The sequence below is a fragment of the Danio aesculapii genome, chromosome 9 (assembly GCF_903798145.1).
Source record: "Danio aesculapii chromosome 9, fDanAes4.1, whole genome shotgun sequence".
Taxonomy (NCBI): Eukaryota; Metazoa; Chordata; class Actinopteri; order Cypriniformes; family Danionidae; genus Danio; species Danio aesculapii.
Window position 1 is genome coordinate 10,988,299 of NC_079443.1, and position 23,800 is coordinate 11,012,098.

Here is a 23,800-nt window from a genome sequence, read left to right on the forward strand (position 1 = left end):
AGTTCACAGTTTTTTAAAGTGGGTAGGCTTCCTTGTTCAAAGAGTCTCTGATGCTGGTAATATACAAGCATATTTCAGTGATCAATACCTTAAAATTTGGTTGCTTATTAGTAAATTAGACAGTAAAGCCAAAAAGTACATTTTCCCACAATGATAAAAGAGGTTTTGAACACTGAAAATTGTTAATAATTGTTTGCAGCTCTTCCTTTTGACTGAGTATGTACAATGCCAAAATAAGTGTAAAACCGTCTCCTCGTATTCATTACAAACATACAATTTACATCAATTCCACTTTTACATTTTTGTAAATGTTTTGCTGGATAAAATCTGTGGAGAAGTTTATAGGATATTTCTTTAATTTTGTTTCTAAGCTGATATTTCTGTGGTAACAGCCACACTTTTTTCAGCAAATCAAGTCACCCTTTAATAAAGACATCCAATAAAATTGTGATTTCTTTTTGAAAAAGAGTTCGAAAAGCTCTATTATTACTCTTGGTATTTACTGTAAAACAAGTTTTGCCAACATAAGATTTAGTAAAATCAAAAGATGATGGTCTTGATTAATACCACTAAATAACATATGGGTCTCTGAAAAAAATTAACCAATAACTACTACAATAATACTGTGATGAGAAAGGAATTCATTGTAAGAAAAGTATACCATCTTTATTATAAAACTGACTAACCAAATTAATTTTGTTGTAAAAAAAAATAGCATTTGTATTAGTTGTCTATTATTCCAATGTGGGGGAAAATTATGCTTCTATATTAATGATCTTGATAGGAGCACTTGTTTGCAGAAGGCAGATAACCTAACTGGAATTTTGTCTATATTATAATTTCACATCTAAATAAAACTAAGACCACCAATATTTGATAAAACATAATGATCTCCGCTTTGAAGTGCATACTGCACATGAGCGTACTCTGGCATATCACTTGAAACGAAGGACATTCATTTCGTCTAATTAATTTCACCCATGGTTTCCTCTGTCCTGTGTCTTTTCGTGGAAACTGAGGTAAAGATGTTGTTTTTTTTAAGCTGGAGCAGCCGGGAACGCTGCAATAACAGCGACGAGACGACTCTGCCATTCTATCTCACTCTGTTCCATTGGAACCGGATGTTGTAGTCCACCGTTTCGCTTACCGGAACCAGGAAGTGGGAAAAAGGCCTATTGAATCTGTTGAATGAAAAATACCTGTCACACCTTCGGCACGTTCCTGCAGCCCCAATCACCGCTCTCCCTCACCATCGACCACACACCTCACCTGTGACCCCTCACCTGATTACTGATTACCTGCACATGCAATCACCCATGCACTATATGGACTCACCTCATTCATTCACCCATCGGCTGGAATTGAAGTCAGATGGTTCTCCTCATCGGCTGTCCCTAATCCTCCTGTGCTCTTTCATGGATGTCCTCAATCTCCCGTGGATGCAAACACACCTGCTTAAGGGAAGTGACTAAAGTTATATTGGTGTATAACCGAAGATCTGAAACTTACCATTTGAACTGTGGATGAGATCGCTCTCCCTCTGCTACACCACTTACCTGCTTCATCTCTCAGCTTTTGTTGCATTGCACAAATAAATACCCTTAAAGACTTCTCCATCTTTGTGTTTCTTGTGTGACCATGACAATATCAGATATTACATGCACAATATTTGATATTACATATTTTCACAATTAATGCCTTTTAGACCAGAAATATGTAAAATGTCCTCTGTTTTTTAAGCTTCCCTAAATGAGACCAAATAAAAATAATAATGTCAATATTCTTTAATTTCTATTCAATTGTCCATTTCAATGGACATCAGGTCAAAACACAGCTGTATTGCAAAAACAATATACCAATGTAAAATTAAACATAACAATAACACAAATGGTTGATCTTTGCTTGAAGTTTCTTAAGATACAAACTTGAACAATGTAACATTTTACCTTTAGTATTTTAATTATATTTTCATAGACTGCACATTGAATCTACTATACCATTATAATGGACATACTGTACATATTTAATGTATACACCCACTATACACTGTACATTATAACGGACATTCAGTCATTCATTTTCTTTTCAGCTTAGTCCCTTTATTAATCAGGGGGCGCCACAGCGGAATGAACCGCCAACTTACCCAGCATATGTTTTACACAGTGGATACCTTTCCAGCCGCAACCCAACACTGGGAAACACTCATACACTCTTGCATTCACACACATACACTATGGCCAATTTAGCTTATTCAATTCACCTGTAGCGCATGTCTTTGGACTGTGGGGGAAACCGGAGCACCCGGAGGAAACCCATGCAAACATGGGGAGAACATGCAAACTCCACACAGAAATGCCAACTGACCCAGCCGGGGCTCAAACCAGCAAACTTCTTGCTGTGAGGCGTTTGTGCTACACACTGTGCCACCCTATAATGGACATATATTTATATATATTTATATATTTATATATATATATATATATATACATATGTGTGTGTGTGTGTGTGTGTGTGTGTGTGTGTGTGTGTGTGTGTGTGTGTGTGTGTGTGTGTGTGTGTGTTTTAAAATATGATTTAAAGCTTTCAAATCTATAGTTTTTAACTTTAATTAGTAAATGCAATCCTACTTTTTCTATACAATCTATAAAATAATGGCAAACAAATCAATAAATGTGAATAAAGCAGGCTTTAAATGTGGTGGAATGCTCCAGAGGCAAAAAAAAAAAAAAAAAAAAAAAAAGACCTGACCTGACGCGATGTCTATCGTAAATTTTCGTATGTGCTAATTACACTGTGTAAAATAAAACTCTGTAGAGACCTTGCAGTGCTGTTCACAGTCTGACCTCTAGTGTTCAATATAGAACTGACTCATGACAGTCTGATTATATTATTCATTCATTTTCCTTTAGCTTAGTCCCTTTATTCATCAGGGGTTGCCACAGCGGAATGAACTGCCAACATATCCAGCATATGTTTTACACAGCAGATGCCTTTCCAGCTGCAACCCAGTTCTGGGAAACACCCATACACTCTCATTCACACACATACACTATAGCCAATTTTGTTTATTCAATTCACTTATACACCATGTCTTGGGACTGTGGGGGGAAACCGGAGCATCAAGAGGAAACCCACGCGAACACAGGGAGAACATTCAAACTGCCAACTGATTCAGCCAGGACTCAAACCAGCGACCTTCTTGCTGTGAGGCAACAGTGCTAACACTGAGCAACCGTGTCACCACCATTATATTATATTATATTATATTATTCATTAATTAATTTTCGGCTTAGTCCCTTTTAATTAATCCGGGGTCGCCACAGCGGAATGAACCACCAACTTATCCAGCACATGTTTTGCACAGCAGATGCCCTTTCAGCTGCAACCCATCTCTGGAAAACATCCATACACACTCATTCACAAAAGACAATTTAGCCTACCCAATTCAGCTATAGTGCATGTCTTTGGACTTGGACCGGAGGAAACCCACACGGGGAGAACATGCAAACTCCACACAGAAACGCCAACTGACCCAGCCAAGCTCGAACCAGCGACCTTCTTGCTGTGAGGCGACAGCACTCCCTACTGCGCCACTGCATCACCATATTATATTATATTGTTTGCCTTGGTCCACTACAGGCCATAGTCAGGTTTACCACAAAGTCATTAATATACATTTGGCATGAATTAATTTTGTGGGGGGGGGGGGGGGAATTTTGTGCTAAACCAATTTTTTAGCTATCTTTCTGACAAAATATTTTAAGAGTAGACAAAAACAAACAAAAAAAAAACGACAAAAATAATTTTTGTGGCCATCGAAGCATGTATTCCAGAGTAAGAAGGCATCAATGCTTATTTGAATCTTAATCTAGCTTTACTTACTGATTTTGAGTTAACTTAAAGGGCACCTATGATGAAAATCATCTTTTGTAAGCTGTTCGGACAGAACTGTGTGTATGTTAGGGAAGCAGACGGACAAACAGGGTGAGTAAATGGTTATAAAGGTTTATTGAAACAGCGGAGCATCTGAAGGAAAACAAGGGGAATGTGAATGGAGTCCGGGATGATATGATTGTCCTTCTCCTTAGCAGGATGGATGATAGGCAAAGAGGGAGACCGAATGCACACACCAGATGACTTGCGGGGAAGACAGACAGATGACACACACACCTTTGACTGGACGCTGGGAACACTGGACAGACTGGAGACAAACAGAGATTAGGTAAGTTTTCAAACGGCAGGATAATGATAGCGAATACTTGGAGAGTATCCACTATGAGTCCACTTCGTATAAACGAGACCGGACACTGACTGAAGTGAGGTGTGTGCTTATATAGTGCCAAGGTGATAAGGTGCAGCTGTGCGTGATTAATACTCAGGTGATGATGGGCGCTGTGTGAAATTGGTGGAAGAGCCTGGCCAATCCGTGACAGTGTAGGTATAGTGTGTCCACAGTCATATTGGGGTGATATAAAGACAATAAGTCTTTTTTTAATTTCCTGACGTTAAAATAGGATCCAAATCCCTCGCATTTTGAGGCCCACAGCAAAGTGACGTAGGAGTCTGGTTTTCAGCCCATAAAATTGATTGACAGACACGTATTAACATGTCTCCATAGTAACACGTATAATCATATCAACAAGACAGGATGTACGCAAAACAACCGGAATTAAAAGATCTGTTCAGCTCACTGTGATCATCAATCTTCATCAAATGTGATCAAGAATGAGTTTTACTAGTTTAAAACGTTTTTATATATGTAATAAAGACAGTAAAATCGATGTAATTCATCACCACAGCCGCGTGTCAGTTTAATTATAAAAGTAGACGCTTCACGTTTGTGGATGTTAAATCAGGTTTATTTTGTCCATCAACATAACGGATATCCAGCAGTGTATATTAACGTGTGTCCTGTAACGTGTGACTTTGTAATAACATTGTGTGTGACTCATTCTCATCGACTCGAACTCCACAACAAGTAATTAAAGTAATCAAGTAATCAAATGATCATTGGGAAAACTTACTGTAGTATTTCTCACAAACATTACTGAGATCTGGTTCCTTCATGTCTGTCACCTTATGACTGTTTATCTGACGAAGCCGAGCCGGAGATTAAGGCACACTCTGACAGGTATGTGGGAACGGTGGGTGGGGAAAACCAGCATTAAAGACACAGGCAACAAAAACAGTGTTCAGAGCACAAAATTCCAATATTCTGAAAGGTATAATAAATAGTCTGATGGGTGTTTTGAGCTGAAACTATAAAGACACATTCTGGAGACACAAAATACTTTAATTAATGGCGGCAGTATGGATGTAATCTAAAATTCACTGCCATTCCTGACAGATGAGCTAAAACAAAAGAAAGCCAATGTCTGCAATGTTGGGTGTCTAAGTCTGTGTGAAATGAAAATGTACATTTACTTTGCTATTTCAGTGTCAGTTTGAAGGCTTCAGCTGCAATATTCTTAGCCCTTTTACTGTTATATTGATACCTATGATTATGATATGAGGCAAAACTCAATATTAACTTTTTAGTTGGAAGTACATAAACATACTCAAATAAAGTCTCAGCAACTTCCAGTTCTCACAGACTTTATAAATTCATTTTGGACCAACCTTTACCTCTTAATAAGAAATTAGTGTTATAGTAATACAATTTACTCACCATTGCACCAATATGTTTTGTGAGGTGCCTTCATTACCTCAAAAAGTCACAAGGGCTACTAAGCTGCCTATGTTTTTATTCCTCATAATTCATTTATGATAATCTAACTCGACTAAAGTCTATTAGTGCTGTTATTATAAAAAAAACACAACAATTGGGGGTGGATCTGAGGAGAATAAAAGCAGAAAAGTAGTGCAGAAGCTTTTCTTGCTGTGTCTGTGTAGATAACAACCACAGTAAAAATAAAAGATGGCTCAGATGATTAGCATTTATAGTAAGCAAGATAAAAATTCAATTTGTGCATGGTGATGATAAACACAACACGCCACAGATATTCAATTTCAACACTGTACACAATTCACAAACACCACTATTAACATTTCTGTACATTTATATTTATTGTTTTTGTTAGCTTTATCATTTTGTTTTCATTTACCATAATCTACGCACATGACTCGCTAGTCATAAAGAGATCAGTTAACCACTGTCTGCAGATTACCACAGAACCGCTACTGCAAGTTAGCTGCCAATGCCACAAGATTTAGACATTTTTATACCCCTATAGGCTGTAATAGCTTAATAAGGAGATAATAAAGTATTTATATTGACACAGTTCACTTAAATCAACAGTCCTCTGCAGTCACTATCTTAATTCAATAGGATGTGGTGAAACAGGAGATTCACATCATGGATTTTCATCTGACAAATCTGCAACAATGTTTCCAGAACCGTGTGAAGAATTAAGTCAGTTGTGACTCATTGGAAATAAGTGCCTTGGACTACATTTTTGTGAGACTGTAAAAACAAACTTTAACATAAATTTGACTGCAGAATTTAGGTAAAATTAATAAAAAACAGGCCAGCATGATGCCAACAATTTATGTTCCTTTTCACACTAGTGATATTTACAAGGAACATTTTAATTGACAAATAAAGAATTATTTATGTGCAATCATTTACAAACCACCAAATATATAATGATGTCTGTTAGTAATTTAATACATTTACTTCACCTACACTACCTGACAAAAGTCTTGTCGTCCATCCCAGTTGTAAGAGCAACAAATAATAACCTGACTTCTTGTTGATCATTTGGAAAAGTAGCAGAAGGAAGATTTTTCCAATAAATCATCTGTTGAACTGCATCCAAATCATCACAAATACTGCAGAAGATCTATTGTAACATAGACTCTCACAGAAATCAGTCAAGTTTGGTGAAGTAAAAATCATGGTTTGGGGTAACATTCAGTATGGGGCGTGCGAGAGATCTGCAGAGTGGATGGCAACATCAACACCCTGAGGTATCAAGATATTTGTGCTGCCCATTACATTACAAACCCATTACAGGAGAGGGCAAATTTTTCACCAGGATAGTGCTCCTTCTCATATTTCAGCATCCACATCAAAGTTTTTAAAGCAAAGAAGGTCAAGGGGCTCCAGGATTGGCCAGCCCAGTCACCAGACATGAACATTATTGATGTCTATGGTAAGATGAAGGAGGAGGCATTGAAGATGAATCCAAAGAATCTTAATGAACTCTGGGAGTCCTGCAAGAACGCTTTCTTTGCCATTCCAGATGACTTTAATAAGTGATTAGAGTCATTGCAGAGATGTATGGATGCAGTCCTCTAAGCTCAAGGGAGTCATACACAATATTATTTTTCCACTGCACCATGACATTATATTCTATACTGTACATTATTTCTGGTAAGTGACAAGACCTTACTGTCCTAATTAAATAATTAAAAATCAAGACATGATCATATTTTATTTTGGTAAATTAAGCATAATCTAGAGGCCTTTGCCTTTTATATAAGCCACTTCTGATGCCAAATGATCAACTAGAAGTCAAGTTATTATTTGTTGTTCCTAAAACTTGGATGGGCAGCAAGACTTTTGTCAGGTGTATCTATTTCAGTGTAGACAACTTTTCAGGTGTAGTCAGTTTGCTCGGTAGCTCACGTTGTACGGTGCTGTACTTGTGGTGCAGAACACCATGAAGCCATCCAGTACAACACAGACTGAATAAATATAAAATCAAGGTAAAACGAGGTGGTTGCAGTGCACTTTTATTTTGCGTTTCAAAACATTATTGTTTGGGTTTAGGTCAGTGGTTTCCTGACCTAGGTAATAAGCCCCGCCTTCTCATGAATAAGAAGGGAGTGTAAAATACAACAAAACGTCAGCAACAGGCTTCAGATTGGCAAAATAGTACACAGTGCCCTCTAGTAGAATTGTCCTCTGAAATGTGCAATGAAATGTACCCGGAGCAATGTATTTTGAAGTTCACAAAAATTAGACACTTTTTTTCAATGACTGTGGTCTGTAAAAATGAGTCCAACCCATTACCCACAAGGCGTATTTGTAATAAAGTACCCACTGAGTGAATTACTGTAGACCAAAGCTTAAAAACAAGTCTTTCTGCTGGACATTGTTAAAACTGTGAAAAAACTGTATTTATCATCAGGTCACATAGCTTTTGCAATATTTATGGTTAAATCCCTTAAATCTGATCAGTAATTAACACATACTCACACTCATTTTACAGTTTGTTGTACATAATCAAATGCATAATGTGTACAGTTGTATATATATATATATATATATATATATATATATATATATATATATATATATATATATATATATATATATATATATATATATAAACATGTATTTGTCATAAAAGATGGATGTTCTTTTTGTGTTAATTGCTTTTAGGATATAAATGAACATAAATTGTGCAGATTACAATGTTTAATAAAACATAAGAGTTATAAACTTTGGTTGGTCAACTATAATTTACACAATAATACAAAAACCAAATTTAAAATCCTATTGGGCTTTTGTCGAGGGATCCAGGGTGATACTTCCAGGTTGGCCACCAAGCATGCTCTTTGTCATTATTGCAGTACTCTGTACAATTGTATCTTTGGAAAACAGAGGTAGTTCAACTGCAGCAACATCATCCAGTATTCTTAGCTTTTTGCTAATTTGGGGTCTTTATAAGTTTGTATCTGATTTCCATCTGCCCACTTGTGACCTTTTATTTCCTTGAGAAACTGGTTTATTGACATATATAGGTTCTTCTGCAAGACAGAGCAGATCCAAAGTCAGATAAAGAGCATTTTACATGAAATACTAGAAACTAGACCAACACTGGAAAAGAAAAATTACTTTTTAAATTCTTGATAAATATCAGAATATTTTTGGATGCTTAGTGAGGCACAAGCCTTCAAAACCTGCATTTTAATATTTAATATCATGTCATATTATGAAGGTATAAACTATGTGTCTGTGTATCTAACCAAAGGTTTAGAGCTGTATTTTCAACCACACAAGTTTGCATTTCTGTTTGTGAAATTTTGATTAGACTCAGGAAACCTTAACTGCATGGTTAAACTATGCTACACTGTAAAAATGCTGCATTTCACACAATTCCTTTATGTTGTTCCAATACAAATTAATTAAGTTAACTTAATTGTTTTTACAAATTTAAGCTGATTGAACATAAAGCACTTAAGTTATCCATCCAAAAACTAAAAAAAAAATTATGTTGGTTCAGCTCATAAGTAGTTTGAACAAGCAGCAAAAATATGCTTTTGAGTGTAACAATGGAACTTGAAACAATGGTTTTTAGAAAATGCACCACAGGTCTGTCACTGGACATAATTATGAGAGTGTTAATTAGAGAGTGGAAAATTCTGTAAAAAAAATATATAAATAAAACTTTTAGCAACAAATATCCTTTATGATTAATTTGGATTGAATTTATGGATGAGGAGTTTTATGATATTGTTTTTGTATTTGAGCTACCAGCTGAAAGTGTCTTTCATTGTATGGAAAGGAGCAGCATGGACATTACTGAAAACATGTCTTTAATAGAGCAAAGATCATTTTATGGAGATTTTGTGACTTGAGAGTGAATATCTTTAAATAATAAATAAATAAATAAATAAATAAATAAATAAATAAATAAATAAATAAATAAATAAACGAATGAATGAATCACACTAACCTGAAGTCTGGCAGCACTTTTTTCTACACGAGCAGAAGAAGATGATAAATAAAATTAAAAGGATTATGAGTGCTGAACATACAGATATTGCAATCAATAATGCTTTAGGAATGTGGAGTCCTACAAGGAAAGAAAGAAATACAAAAGGTGAACTAACAACTAAAAGTTGTAACAAGCTGTCTAATACATGATATTTATCCAGTCATTATAATCATTTAGAATTAGTAATGTGCAAGCATACTTTTACATTTACTGTTTTCAAAAACCTGGTATTGATTTAAAAAACCTAAAACCAAAATGTGCAGTTTTAAAATAAATATGCAGCTTTTTAGGCCCTCAAAATACTGCTGTCATTTAAAGGTAAGCTATTATGCTGAAAACACTTTTATAAAGGGGTTAAACACAATTGTGGGGCAACAGTGTGTAAATATAGGCAGCCTGTGATAAAAATGTCATTCATTCTACTTTTTTTTTTATAATCAAAAACACTTTGATTCACATCGTCTCTTTTTACATGTCATCAGAGGGGAAAAGCCCCGCCCATTAGTGATGAGCTTTCCCTCGTTAGCATAGACATACCACATTGCTGCCGCTATAGAAACAGAGCACCTTTTGGCCAAGCCCCCTCTGGGGGATAGGAGGAATAATCCAACTCGCTCCATTGATATTCTATTTTGGGAGGGTGACTCTCTGTCATATCTAACTTATAACTAAAAACCGAACGATATTTAAAAGTTGCTGTGTGACATGATGTAAACAAGCTAAAAAAATGAAGCATTTGATTAAAGCATAAGCACGTTCCTCGGAGGGCTAGCGGTTTCGTTCTTAATCTTGTTTAATGTGGTTAACTGTAGTAGCATATTTTAAGGCTGAATTATTTAAAGGGTCAATTACTTTTTTATTTTTAGGCATTGAACCCAAACTGTTTCTGCATAATCTATTTTACACTTTCTATGCTCTCTTTTACATTACATTATTGCTGTCTTTATTATATTTGTACTGATTATCTATACAGTATCTTCTCTGTAAAGCACTTTGTGCGCCCTTGTGGCCGTTTGGAAATGTGCTATATAAATAAATCAAACTTTAACTTAAACTTGAACTAAAAAAACAAGTAACTAAGTTTTTATAAGCTACCAAACTGTAAAAAACAGCCTTTAAAGTCACAAATGTACGGAGACCCGGAAGGGAGTGATGGTGGGGGAAAAAAAATTGGTGGAAGAAAAAAGAATAGTAAAAGTAAAAAAAAACTGGTTGGGAGAAAAAAAACAGGGATAGGAAAACATATTTTCATGTTTTTTTTTTTTGTGTTCCCTCGCAAAGATGCTTTGCGTTCCCTCGCAAAGATGTTTTGCGTTATCTCGCAAAACTGTTTCTCCACAAATACTTCCTGTTCACTTCACCCTCACTTCACCCTCACGTTTTGCCAAAATTTTCCCGTATTTTATCATTCTATTCCGTTATCCTCTTGTTATTAACTATTTTCCCATATTCCTGATATATTTTGAATCTTAAAAGCATGCTGAAATTAATATTAAAATGTCGGCATTCACTTTCTTTACATTAATGTTGTGCGTCAATCGTCGCCTTTCATATGCTACCTTTGAACCAGTGAATGCATGTATAAGCGCTGACTGATAAACGCGCTCCGTACAACAAACTGATCCCAGATCAGCTTCTGTACACGCCATTTACAGAGGAGCAAAAGTGCAGGACACTTTTGCATTCGGGGGTATGTTTAAACAGACAAATACACTGAATAATATGTAAACATCTCCAACCTGCATGTTTTATTTTAAACAGGTAATTTTCTCTTAAATGAGCACAAACAGTTTCTAAAGTAATGGAATGCTTTCATTATAGATCTGTGCATTCTTATAGAGACACCTCTGTTATCAAACTAAACAAAACGAGAGATTCATTTTCTGCTCTTCACTTGTTTGATAACAGAGGTGTCACTTTAAATGGCGTGTACAGAAGCTGATCTGGGATCAGTTTATTGTACGGAGCGCGTCTGTCAGTCAGCGCTTATACATGCATTCACTGGTTCATAGGTTGCTTATGAAAGGTGATGATCAATGCACAGCTTTAATTTAAAGAAAGTGGGATAGAATGGTAAAATACAGGAGAATTTCGACAAAACGTGAGGGTTCACATGAATGAAGTGAACAGGAAGTGAACATGAAGTGTTTGTGGAGAAACAGTTTTGCGAGATAATGCAAAACATCTTTGTGAGGGAACGCAAAACCTCTTTGCAAGATAACAGAAAACATCTTTGTGAGGGAACACAAAACATCTTTGCGAGATAACGCAAAACATCTTTGCGAGGGAACACAAAACATCTTTGCGAGATAAAGCAAAACATCTTTGTGAGGGAACACAAAACATCTTTGCGAGATAACGCAAAACATCTTTGTTAGGGAACACAAAACATCTTTGCGAGATAACGCAAAACATCTTTGCGAGGGAACACAAAACACCTTTGCGAGATAACGCAAAACATCTTTGCGAGGGAACACAAAACATCTTTGCGAGATAACGCAAAACATCTTTGCGAGGGAACACAAAACATCTTTTCAAAATAATGCAAAACATCTTTGCGAGGGAACACAAAACATCTTTGCGAGATAAAGCAAAACATCTTTGTGAGGGAACACAAAACATCTTTGCGAGATAACGCAAAACATCTTTGTTAGGGAACACAAAACATCTTTGCGAGGGAACACAAAACATCTTTGCGAGATAACGCAAAACATCTTTGCGAGGGAACACAAAACATCTTTTCAAAATAACGCAAAACATCTTTGCAAAGGAACACAAAACATCTTTGCGAGATAAAGCAAAACATCTTTGCAAGGAAACACAAAATATCTTTGCGAGATAAAGCAAAACATCTTTGCGAGGGAACACAAAATATCTTTGCGAGATAAAGCAAAACATCTTTGCGAGGGAACACAAAATATCTTTGCGAGATAAAGCAAAACATCTTTGCGAGAGAACACAAAATATCTTTGCAAGATAACGCAAAACATCTTGGCAAGGAAACACAAAACATCTTTGCGAGATAAAGCAAAACATCTTTGCAAGGAAACACAAAATATCTTTGCGAGATAAAGCAAAACATCTTTGCGAGGGAACACAAAACATCTTTGCGAAATAACGCAAAACATCTTTGCAAGATAACGCAAAACATCTTTGCGAAATAACGCAAAACATCTTTGCGAGGGAACGCAAAACATCTTTGTGAGATAAAACAAAACATCTTTGCAAGGGAACGCAAAAAAACTTAAAAATATGTTTACCTATCACTGTTTTTTTTTTTCTCCCACCCAGTTTTTTTTTCTTCCACCAATTTTTTTCCCCACCATCACGTCCCTTCCGGGTCTCCGTACAAATGAGACACAACAGCTGGAATAATGGCTGAATTGGGGTAATCTGGATAACATCTAGTGACTGGAAAGTCACATCTCCCCCTCTCAGGTTTACATAGTGTGGTGGAATAATCCTTTGAAATTATTAAAAAATAATGAATGTATCTTGTCGCCTTTTACATTTCAGTCCAGCAGGTGTGACGGTAGGTACATGTTGCGTCCTGCTTTTGTGTGCTTAAATGCTTATTTCTGAGGGGATAGACAGCTTAAGAAACGTAGTTCGGGGTTCTTTAAAAATAGGTACCCTTTAAACGAAAGGCTGAAATGTTTATGTGTTTTGGTCTTGCCAGAATAGATCTGTTTTGCTGCCGCTGCTTTGATTATTGGTGCAAAGCAAATGTCCTAATTCCAATATATTCACAAGCATGCTCCCTGAGAATATAATGCAGAGCTGCTGCAAACATAACATACATGAAGCCCCTATCACAGCTCTATAAATGGGTGGATGAGAATATCCAAAAACGAACTGCAGGTCGCCAGTGTAAATGACAGTGAGGTATTTAGATGTTAAAGAGCAAGCTCACTGGCAGCTGAGGTGACAGCAACCAATCACTAGCGTCATGAGTTGTTGATGTTGTCAAAATCAGATTGGATAGGCTCTATCAGTTTGCTCAGTTTTATTACAGAACTTTGTATATACAATACAACAATAATTATGGAGCAAGGACATTGTATGACATTATTTTAAAAGCATTTATAATGTACACTGATCAGCCACAATATTACAAATAAAGGCAGGTGAAACAAATAACATGTATTATATTGTTAAAATGGGGTGGGATATACAAGCAGAGAGTCAGTTCTTGAGTTACATGTGCTGGAAGCGAGGAAAATTGAGCAAGTAAAAATATCTCAGTGTTTTTTTTTTACATTTAAGGGCCAAATAGTGGCTAGACAGATCCACTGTGTCAATAAATTGCCATGTTTTGTAGGTATGCAGCAGTTACCAAACCAAAAATGGTAAAAGAACAGCAAACCGGTGTACCAACATCAGGGTCATGAGTGCCCAAGGCTCACTATTACCTGTAATAAGCAATGCTAACCTACCTGGTTCAATCACACAGAAATTACCTATTAGTTACAATCTTCTACATAAGTGGAAAAAAAAATCTTACGGTGAAATATTGATGTTACTATCTTAAATGTTATAAGGTTACTTTTACAGCTTTGGAATTGTAATTTAATCAAAATATAGCAATAGTAAATATACCTAAATGTAAGCATTCATTTAGCTGTAAGACAAGATGAAAGGCCATTTAAACACAAGGGCGATTGTTGGTGCGAGACACACTTCATGTTGTGTCCCAATCAGGCATGTAGATCAAATTAGATCTCAAACGCAGTGAGTTTATAGCAGCATAACAGTTTAACAGAAGCGCAACGTATTCAAAATTAAAAGTCCCTATGGATAAAATCTATTTACTGGAAATCACAACATGTCCATGAAATCAGTGTTGTCAGAACAATGTAGACTGGTGAGAGTGAGTTTAATGAAAACACCTATAATAGCAATGATGATCTTTAATGGAAATTCTGTGGTTTATTATTTGTGGTTTCATTCTGCATGTGCTACAGCATAGTTTCGGTTTGACCGGTCTGTCTGCAGTCAAAAGTCACAGGCAAGTTTATTTATAAATCACTTTGTTGAACGGCTAATGTTTTTTAAAGTAAAAATGTTAATATGAATTAAATATTTAAAATATATTAATAAGAACATATTTCCCATTGGGGGTTGCGGCTGGAAGGGCATCTGCTGGGTAAAAACATATGCTGGATAAGTTGGTTCATTCCGCTGTGGCGACCCCAAATTAATAAAGGGACTTAGCCGAAAAGAAAATGAATGAATTAATAAATAATAAGAACGGACATCTGACAACACAAAAGAAAGCAATAAACTGAAAGCAATAAAAGTAGTTCTCTGATCCCGTCAAAATCTAAACTATGAAATTTTTTTTAAGCTTGATTTAAAAGCAGCAAGTGTATTATAAAGGGCCAAAACTATTCCAAAGCTTCTGAGAAAGCACTGAAAATGCCTGATTTTTATTTAATTATCTTTTATTTTTTACCATCTTAAACATTTCTGTGTCCCAATTAGTGTGTTGCAGCTACTGAAATGTGTTTACATGCTGATGTTGGTTTTCAATGTATGGCGAATGAATGTAATAAAGATGCTTGTTTGTAGTAAAACTGGTAAAGGAAATTTCTCATAACCCTCTATTTATAGTGTGGTTGGAAGAACAAATAGATCAGCAGACCACAAATAGAGAATGCATCCTGTGAGAAATGAGATGCTGCGATCATCATGTTGATCACATGAACTTCACAAATTTTAACAGAACAAAACTAAACATTGCAACATTCATATAACTTCTTTTCCCCCTTTTACAAACAAATATAAACAAATTTAAACAAATATATATATGCATATAATAAATAATACTGCGAATAATGATAACATTATACAAAAGCAAGTTGTCATAAATAGGTGAAGAAGGCATAAAGGCAGTGGTTTTTATATTTATGTAGAAAATAATAATTTTTGTAATATTTATTCATTTAATTCTTTTTCATTCCTAAAGATATTTCGGTAACACTTTATAATAACTACACACTATAAATCATTTACTAAGCATTAGCATCTAGTGAATTCATTATCTGTTAAGCATTAACTCTACATTAATAAACGTTAGTAAGCAGTTTATAACTGCAGCTACAAATGCTGTATTCTTGACTTATAAGCACCTATATATTGTGCTTAATAATTGTATTTTTATACTTAGTTAATGATTTATTTTTCATTACTAAACTAAGTATCGCATTATTTACAAACCATTTGTATTTAAGAGTAGTTGAGGGTTTTTAGGATCATTCAGAATGAGTTAATAAATGATTAATAAACTATTGAAATCAACATTTATATATCTTATTATTCAGACATATACTAATAGTTAACTAATATGTTATTAAATGCTTTATTAACTCAACTTCATGCAGTTTTGTGACCTAATCTAAAGTGAGGACTATTTATGCTTTATAAATCCCTTGACAATTAAAGCCTTAGAATCAAATGAACAATAATCTTTGCAATCTTTTCTAAAAAATAAAATTACAGTAAAGTTTAAACATTGCCAAATAACAGGAGTGTCAAAATACGACATAAAACTGGACAAAACAACAACAACAATAATAATTTAACAATATAATAAGATGCAATGTTTAAACTCTACAGTTATTTTATTTTAGAGAAGGTTGCAAAGATTTATTTTTCATTTGAAGTACAGTTTTATTTGTGTATCTTTAAATGAAAAGGAATGAATAATGTCATTTTTCCTGTTTAGAATTTAACAGAGCCTTTATTTGTCGTTTATAAGGGATTTATAAAGCATAAATAGTCCTCACTTTAGATTAGGTCACAAAACAGGATGAAGTTGAGTTAATAAAACATTTATTAACATACATAGTAACCCTTAACATATGCCTGAATAATAAGACATATAAACGTTGATTTCAGTAGTTTATTAATCATTTACTAACTCATTCTGAATGATCCTAAAAACCCTCAACTACTTTTAAATACAAATGGTTTGTAAATAATGCAATACTTAATTTAGTAATGAAAAATAAATCATTAACAAAGTATGAAAGTACAAGTATTAAGCACATTATAAATATGTTTGTAAGTCAAGAATACAGCATTTGTAGCTGCAGTTATAAACTGCTTACTAACATCTGTTAATGTATAGTTAATATTTAACAAATAATGAATTCACTAGATGCTAATGCTTAATAAATGATTTATAGTGTGTAGTTATTATAAAGTGTTACCAATATTTCTGTATTGCTGTACATCCTGTGTGTATTAAGCAATGTGTAAGCGAGGCGCACAACTAAGGCGCTCTTGCGCTTGACTTTACACCTGCTTTTAGCTGGTCTATTGCACAGTCTATTTTAATACCTCAAAATAGCAGCATGCTAACAATGCGTCTTAACACAAGACGCATTGCGGCACAAATGGATTTGCCATTTAAAAAACATGGTGGAAAACAGGAAAATTAAGGTTGCATTGGTCTGAAAATACCAACATGTCGGGGCAAACACATCTTGCACCTTATTGCGCCGGGTGTATGATAGGGCTCCTTGTGTTTCACTGTGTTTATGGCTTTATTAAAATGTTCATGTTAATGTTTTACTTTCATTGTTTTATTTAGGGAAACTTCTCAGATGAATTAATTACATTTTAGAAATGTAAATGGGGAATATAAAATGCTGCACGTTCCTTCTCCTTTATTTAGCCACACTGACTTCTGGGACTGAGCGATTACTGCTCTCAAGTCTGCATTCGATGCATCCTCGATATAAAGAACACATTTGAGTTTTTTCACACATCCTCTGTACCTGTGATATTGAGTATTGGAACTGAACGTTGGTGGTTGATGTTACATGACAACACAAGCATCAAATGCATCAAAGCTGTTTTGGCTGCAAAAAAGGGACTAATAATATTAGGCAAGCAGTTTTAATATTGTGGCTGATCAGTGTGGTTTATTCAACAACTTCTGTTTGAGAAAGTATGTTTTTACTTGAGGAATCGCATTTGGCTTTAATATTATAACCACAGAACATTGAATGAATAAAAACATACCTGGCTGTTTGATTTCAGCAGCAGTTGTGGTGTTAATTGTGCTGCTGTGTTCAGTCTTCAAGTCTTTAGGAGAGAACACAAATCATTATTTAATACCAACAAACACCCCACTGATCCAATACATTGCTGATGTTGCTTTTCACTATCTTTTTTCAGAGGCAGTTACTCTGCCATCCCATTGTATGAATATTGCAAAATGACCTAAATAAATACAAATAAATAAATGAATATACCATCAAGTACTTGAAGATAAATTTGCTCTATTTGCATCCTTTGATCATTGAAAATGATGGTGCACGAGTAGTTCCCAGAGTCTTCATCTTTTATATCTTCAATATGAAGAGATCCATTCTCCATTATTTGCATTCCAGTCCTCTTGCTGAGGAGTTTTGTTTGCTTTGTTTTCAGGTTAATGGTGGCCAGCAGGATGTTTTTGACTGTGTGGTATTTCCATTCGATTGAATTAATGTTGACTAGTGGGAGTTCAGGTAGAGGAAACACTAAATTCCATCCTTTTATTATAGATATGTGCACACCTTTTACAAGAGAGAGAATGGGGTTATTATTCACATTTACATTTACATTTACATTTAGTCATTTAGCAGATGCTTTTATCCAAAGCGACTTACAAATGAAGACAAGGAAGCAATTTACACAACTATAAGAGCAGCAGTGAACAAGTGCTATAGACAAGTTTCAGGTGTGTAAAGTCTAAGAATTTATTTATTTATTTTTCTTTTTTTTTTGAGAGAGAGAGTACAGTTATTGGTATAGCCAGAGAGGCAGTTACAGATTAGGAAGGACAGTGAAGACTAAATACTCGAGTTTTTAGTCGTTTCTTGAAGACAGCAAGTGACTCTGCTGTTCTGATGCAGTTAGGGAGTTCATTCCACCAACTGGGCAGATTGAATGTGAGAGTTCGGGAAAGTGATTTCTTCCCTCTTGGGGATGGAACCACGAGGCGACGTTCATTTACAGAAAGCAAGTTTCTGGAGGGCACATAAATCTGCAGAAGTGAAAGCAGATAAGAAGGAGCAAAGCCAGAGTTCGCTTTGTAAGCAAACATCAGAGCTTTGAATTTGATGCGAGCAGCAACTGGCAGCCAGTGCAAACGGGTGAGTAGTGGAGTGACATGTGCTCTTTTGGGTTCATCAAAGACCACTCGTGCTGCTGCGTTCTGAAGCAGCTGAAGAGGTTTGATAGAATTAGCTGGAAGCCCAGCTAGTAGAGAGTTGCAATAATCCAGTTTGGAGAGAACAAGAGCTTGAACTATAAGTTGAGCTGCATGTTCAGATTTGAAGGGTCGGACCTTTCTGATGTTATAGAGTGCGAATCTGCAAGATCGAGCAGTTCTAGAAATGTGGTCAGAGAAGTTTAGTTGGTCATCAATCGTTACTCCAAGGCTTTTTACCATTTTGGATGCAGTAATGGTTGCCCCATCCTTCTGGATTGAAAAGTTATGGTGTAGAGTCGGGTTGGCAGAAACTTCAAGCATTTCCGTTTTCGCGAGGTTAAGCTGAAGATGATGATCTTTCATCCAGTGTGAAATGTCTGACAGTCAGGCTGAGATGCGAGCTGGAACCGAGGGGTCATCAGGGTGAAAAGAGAGGTATAGCTGGGTATCATCAGCATAGCAGTGGTAGGAAAATCCATATTTCTGGATTTACTGGTCCTAAGGATGTCGTGTAGATGGAGAAGAGAAGTGGCCCAAGAATGTCTTTCAGTGAAAGTCTGTGCTAATGTCTCATGTTGCTGATAAGCCCCCAGATTTAAAACACCAACCCATAAAGATACCCATTTAATGATAATTAAAACACAGAGGTTAGTGTCATTGGTTTGCTTCATTATGGACTTTATTACGTTTAGATGGAGCCAAGCTCAATTTACTCTCTTGATTTACAAAATCATAGCTACAATTTTGCTCAATCAATCATGGCTACATTGAACAATTGTACTGCCTTATTTTGATTTACAACAAGAATTATAAGAAAAAGTAAATGCTAGTGATATTAAAATTGGATTAAAATTTTGTTCTGTGTTTGGTTTAAGCGCAAGAAACATTTCACACTAAGTCACTTGATCAACTATGTTCTATTGAGACCTTTCACACAGAAACTCAGCCACTTGAAAACAAAAGCCCATGACAATAATGTTGGGGTAATGTCTTTTAGGTAATGTAGTAACAAGTCATGTAATTTGATTACTTTATCAGCAAAGTAATTAATAACTTTTTTATTTACCAAAAATGTTTTTTAAATGTTTTGCTCAATGGTGCGACAAAAAAAAAACTATGTCACACTGATGCAACCAGCTTTTCGAGGGCAAAAATAAACTATTTTAAAAATGTCTCCGACTGTGGTTAAATAGACACAAACTAGGGATGCTCGTTTCGGTTAATTTTTCCCAACCAACAACAGTTATCATGTATTAACTGTTAACTAATCCGAATAATATTGTAACGCCACGCCAGCAGAGGGAGCCCTCGCCCAACTACTGACTCAGCTCCGCTCCCTCTGCGCTCACTTTCTGTTTGGCCTGTATATCAGTGAGAACTCAAACCATGTTACTTTGCAAAGTATTGCCAGTTTACCTGCCTTACCAAGCATTGTTCCAAGTGACTCTCATAACTGCTATCCTGTGTATGACCCTGCCTGTTCTGATCATGTACATTCTTTGTCTTTGCCCTTTTGATCTGCTTTGGACTGATTGTTGTTGCCTTTAACTTTTGTCTGCCTTATCACTACGTCTTCTGGATTTGCCCTTGTGTTTGTCCTGACATCCTAACCCTAACTCACCTTTCATTGTGGAGGTTGATGCATCAGATCTGGGCATCGGAGCAGTGCTGTCACAGAGGGATGGAACACCAGGTAAACTGCACCCATGTGCATTCTTCTCTAGAAAGCTAACATTACTATGATGTGGGTGATAAGGAGTTACTTTCTATGAAGGAGGCTATTTCAGAATGGAGACATTGGCTAGAGGGAGCCATTCACCCATTCATCACAGACCATAAAAATCTGAAGTACATTAAAAGTGCAAAACGCATAAACCCCAGACAAGCCCGTTTGGGCTCTGTTCTTTATCAGGTTCCAGATCACAGTCACCTATAGACCAGGAAGTAAAAACTGTAAACCAGATGCTCTCTCTCGCTGTCACGACTGTCCCACAGATAAATACAACACCCAAGAATGCATACTCCCCCTACAGTAGTAATTGCTTCAGTCTCATGGGACATCATGGAGGAAATTCAATGGGAACAACAGCAGAAAGCTCCACCAAACAAACTATGTCAAGTCATGCCCAGTCTGCACCCAGTCAAAGACCCAAAGAACTGCCTTCGGGACTCCTCAAACCATTACCTAAACCACAGCGACCCTGGTCACATCAGTCCATAGACTTTATCACTGATCTACATCCATCAAATAATTCACCACCAAATAATTCACCACCATCATGGTTATCACTGACCGTTTCTCTAAGTCATGTCGTCTGGTACTATTACCAAGTTTACCCACAGCCATGGAAACCGCTCAAGCCTTATTCCAACATGTATTCAGAGTTTTTGGATTACTATAGGACATTGTCAGTGACAGAGGCACACAGTTTACATCACAGGTCTGGAGAGCCTTTTGCCAGCAGCTCGATATTAACTTGAGTCTCACATCTGGATATCATCCTCAAGCTAATGGCCAAGTTGAACGTCTTAATCAGGAAATAGGCAGATACCTCAGGACTTACTGCAGTACGGAACAACATCGTTGGTCTGAGTTCCTACCATGGGCTGAATACGGACAGAACTCATTAACTCACTCCTCAACTGGACTTACCCCCTTCCAGTGCGTCTTAGGATTCCAACCTCCATTGTTCCCGTGGTCTGGTGTGCCTTCTGCAGTTCCAGCGTTCGATGAATGGATCCGGCGTAGTGAGAGGGTGTGGGACAGTGCCCATGTCTGTCTCCAATGGGCCATGAGAACACAGGAGTTCCAGGCCAACCGACAATGACATCCACACCCTCCCTACCAAACAGGACAGCGGGTCTGTCTATCTACGAGGGACATCCAGCTGCGACTACGCAGCAGGAAGCTCAGTCCAAGGTACATTGGTCCTTTCAAGATTTTTAAGAGAATAAATGAGGTGACTTTACCAATTAAAGCTTCCTGCTAACTACAGTATATCTCCTTCGTTCCATGTATCCCTGCTCAAACCGGTCCACCCAGAGGCGGACCCTGGCCAGGAGGCCTAAGAACCACCCCCGCCATTTGACATTGATGGAAACCTGGCATACAGGGTAAACATGTTGCTGGACACAAAAAGAAGAGGGGGTCAGCTCCAATATTTGGTGGACTGGGAAGGGAATGGACCAGAGGAAAGATCATGGGTATCTGCCAAGGACATTCTGGACCCTTCTCTCATCGATAAGTTTCATCGAGTCAGACCCAACCTTCCAGCTCCCAGTCCACGGGGGAGCCAACGTCGAGCTGGCTCCTAGAAGGGGGGGCTTGTTCTTTAACACCATGCCAGCAGAGGGAGCTCTCGTCTGACTACTGACTCAGCTTCACTCCCTCTGCGTTCACTTCCTGTTTGGCCTGTATATCAGTGAGAACTCAAACCATGTTACTTTACCTGCCTTACCAAGCGTTGTTCCAAGTGACTCTCATCATTGCTATCCTGTGTATGACCCTGCCTGTTCTGATCACGTACATTCTTTGTCTTTGCCCTTTTGATATTCTTTCGACTGATTGTTGTTGTCTTGAAATTTTGCCTGCCTTATCACTCCTTCTTCTGGATTTGCCCTTGTGTTTGTCGAATGGTTTGTACTGCTCACATGTTGCTGACTCTTTGCCTGTTTATACGTTGATGCTCCTTAATAAACTATCGCATATGGATTCTAACACTCAGCCTCCTCATTACAAATATTAAATGATCATTTAATTAAAATTAGTGATGTATCTATTTTGTGCTTGACACATTAAATATAGCATTTTTAAATATTGATTTATTATAAGTTGTGCGAACAACAGAATTTTCACGCACCTACAAAATGTTAAATTAAAGGTCATAAGTTGAAAATGCTAATCAAAAATGTAGCCTTATTTTTCTGTCATTTTTAAAATGGGTAAATCTTGCGTTTCAGCAAGAAGTTAGGGATCTAAGGCTTAAAAAGTTAAACAGTTAATATGAGCATCCCTATTTTAAACTAATCAGAGATAGTGAAGAGCAGTAGTAAGTTACAATTCTTGTAGAATTGTGCTGTTTCGCAGCACAGAGTATGCTGTTTTGAATTATATATCTGAAGTAAATTCATGTTTTTGCGATCAGAAAGTTATGTTTATGTTAGCAGAAAGTTACTAGGCAAAAAAAGGCAGGCATATTGAAAGTCACAGCCAAAATAAGCTGAGAGGCATGCAGTCATTTTGACTTATTTGGTAATTAAAGGTATAGAAATACTCAGTTCTTTACTGTTTTATAATAAAAAAAATGACAATGTTAGAAAGAAATGCACAGATATTTAGGAAATGTCAGGGTATTATAGATATGTCAGTTTTATTTCAAAGAGTTATTAAATTACAAAAATTAAAAACTCTGTGACTATAGTTCTAGTGTTAAAGCCACATCTTGAACCTTGCAGATGAGCAATTCATTCGCTAATGCATTAGATTCGCTAATGCTATTTCCAATGAAAAGTAGCTAAAGCCTGACCGAAGAGTAGCTAAATGTTGCCGTATAACGTCACGCACTAATTTGTATATCAGTGACATCATCACGCAGTATCTGACAAGCGTAAGCCTGTCATGTCTCTACTCTCTGAACAAGCATTACATCCTTAAAACATTACATCCAGATGCACAATAAAAAGGTTCTTATTAACATATTACTTTGCGTGATGATGTCATTGCGTAATCGCAACTCAAAACTACATCTTTATGTAAATAATTAATGTTTTCTCAAATTGAATGGCCATGTCAGCAAAAACATTATTTGAAAAATGTCCATTTAGATATGTATGAAAAATACAGTTGACTGTTGATACAAACACTTTT

At 36.4% G+C, this 23,800-nt stretch overlaps 1 protein-coding gene across 1 annotated transcript; it reads right to left on the minus strand.

The window, feature by feature from the left end:
• Nucleotides 1-8,365: 8,365 nt before the first annotated feature.
• On the minus strand, nt 8,366-18,329 carry LOC130235368 (inactive tyrosine-protein kinase 7-like). The gene is made up of 4 exons (XM_056465942.1): nt 17,993-18,329; nt 17,760-17,822; nt 9,687-9,806; nt 8,366-8,757 (listed from the first exon to the last, which is right to left on the minus strand). The coding sequence occupies exons 1-4, from the start codon at nt 18,123-18,125 to the stop codon at nt 8,672-8,674; spliced, it is 402 nt and encodes a 133-aa protein (XP_056321917.1). The 5' UTR covers nt 18,126-18,329; the 3' UTR covers nt 8,366-8,671.
• Nucleotides 18,330-23,800: the final 5,471 nt, after the last annotated feature.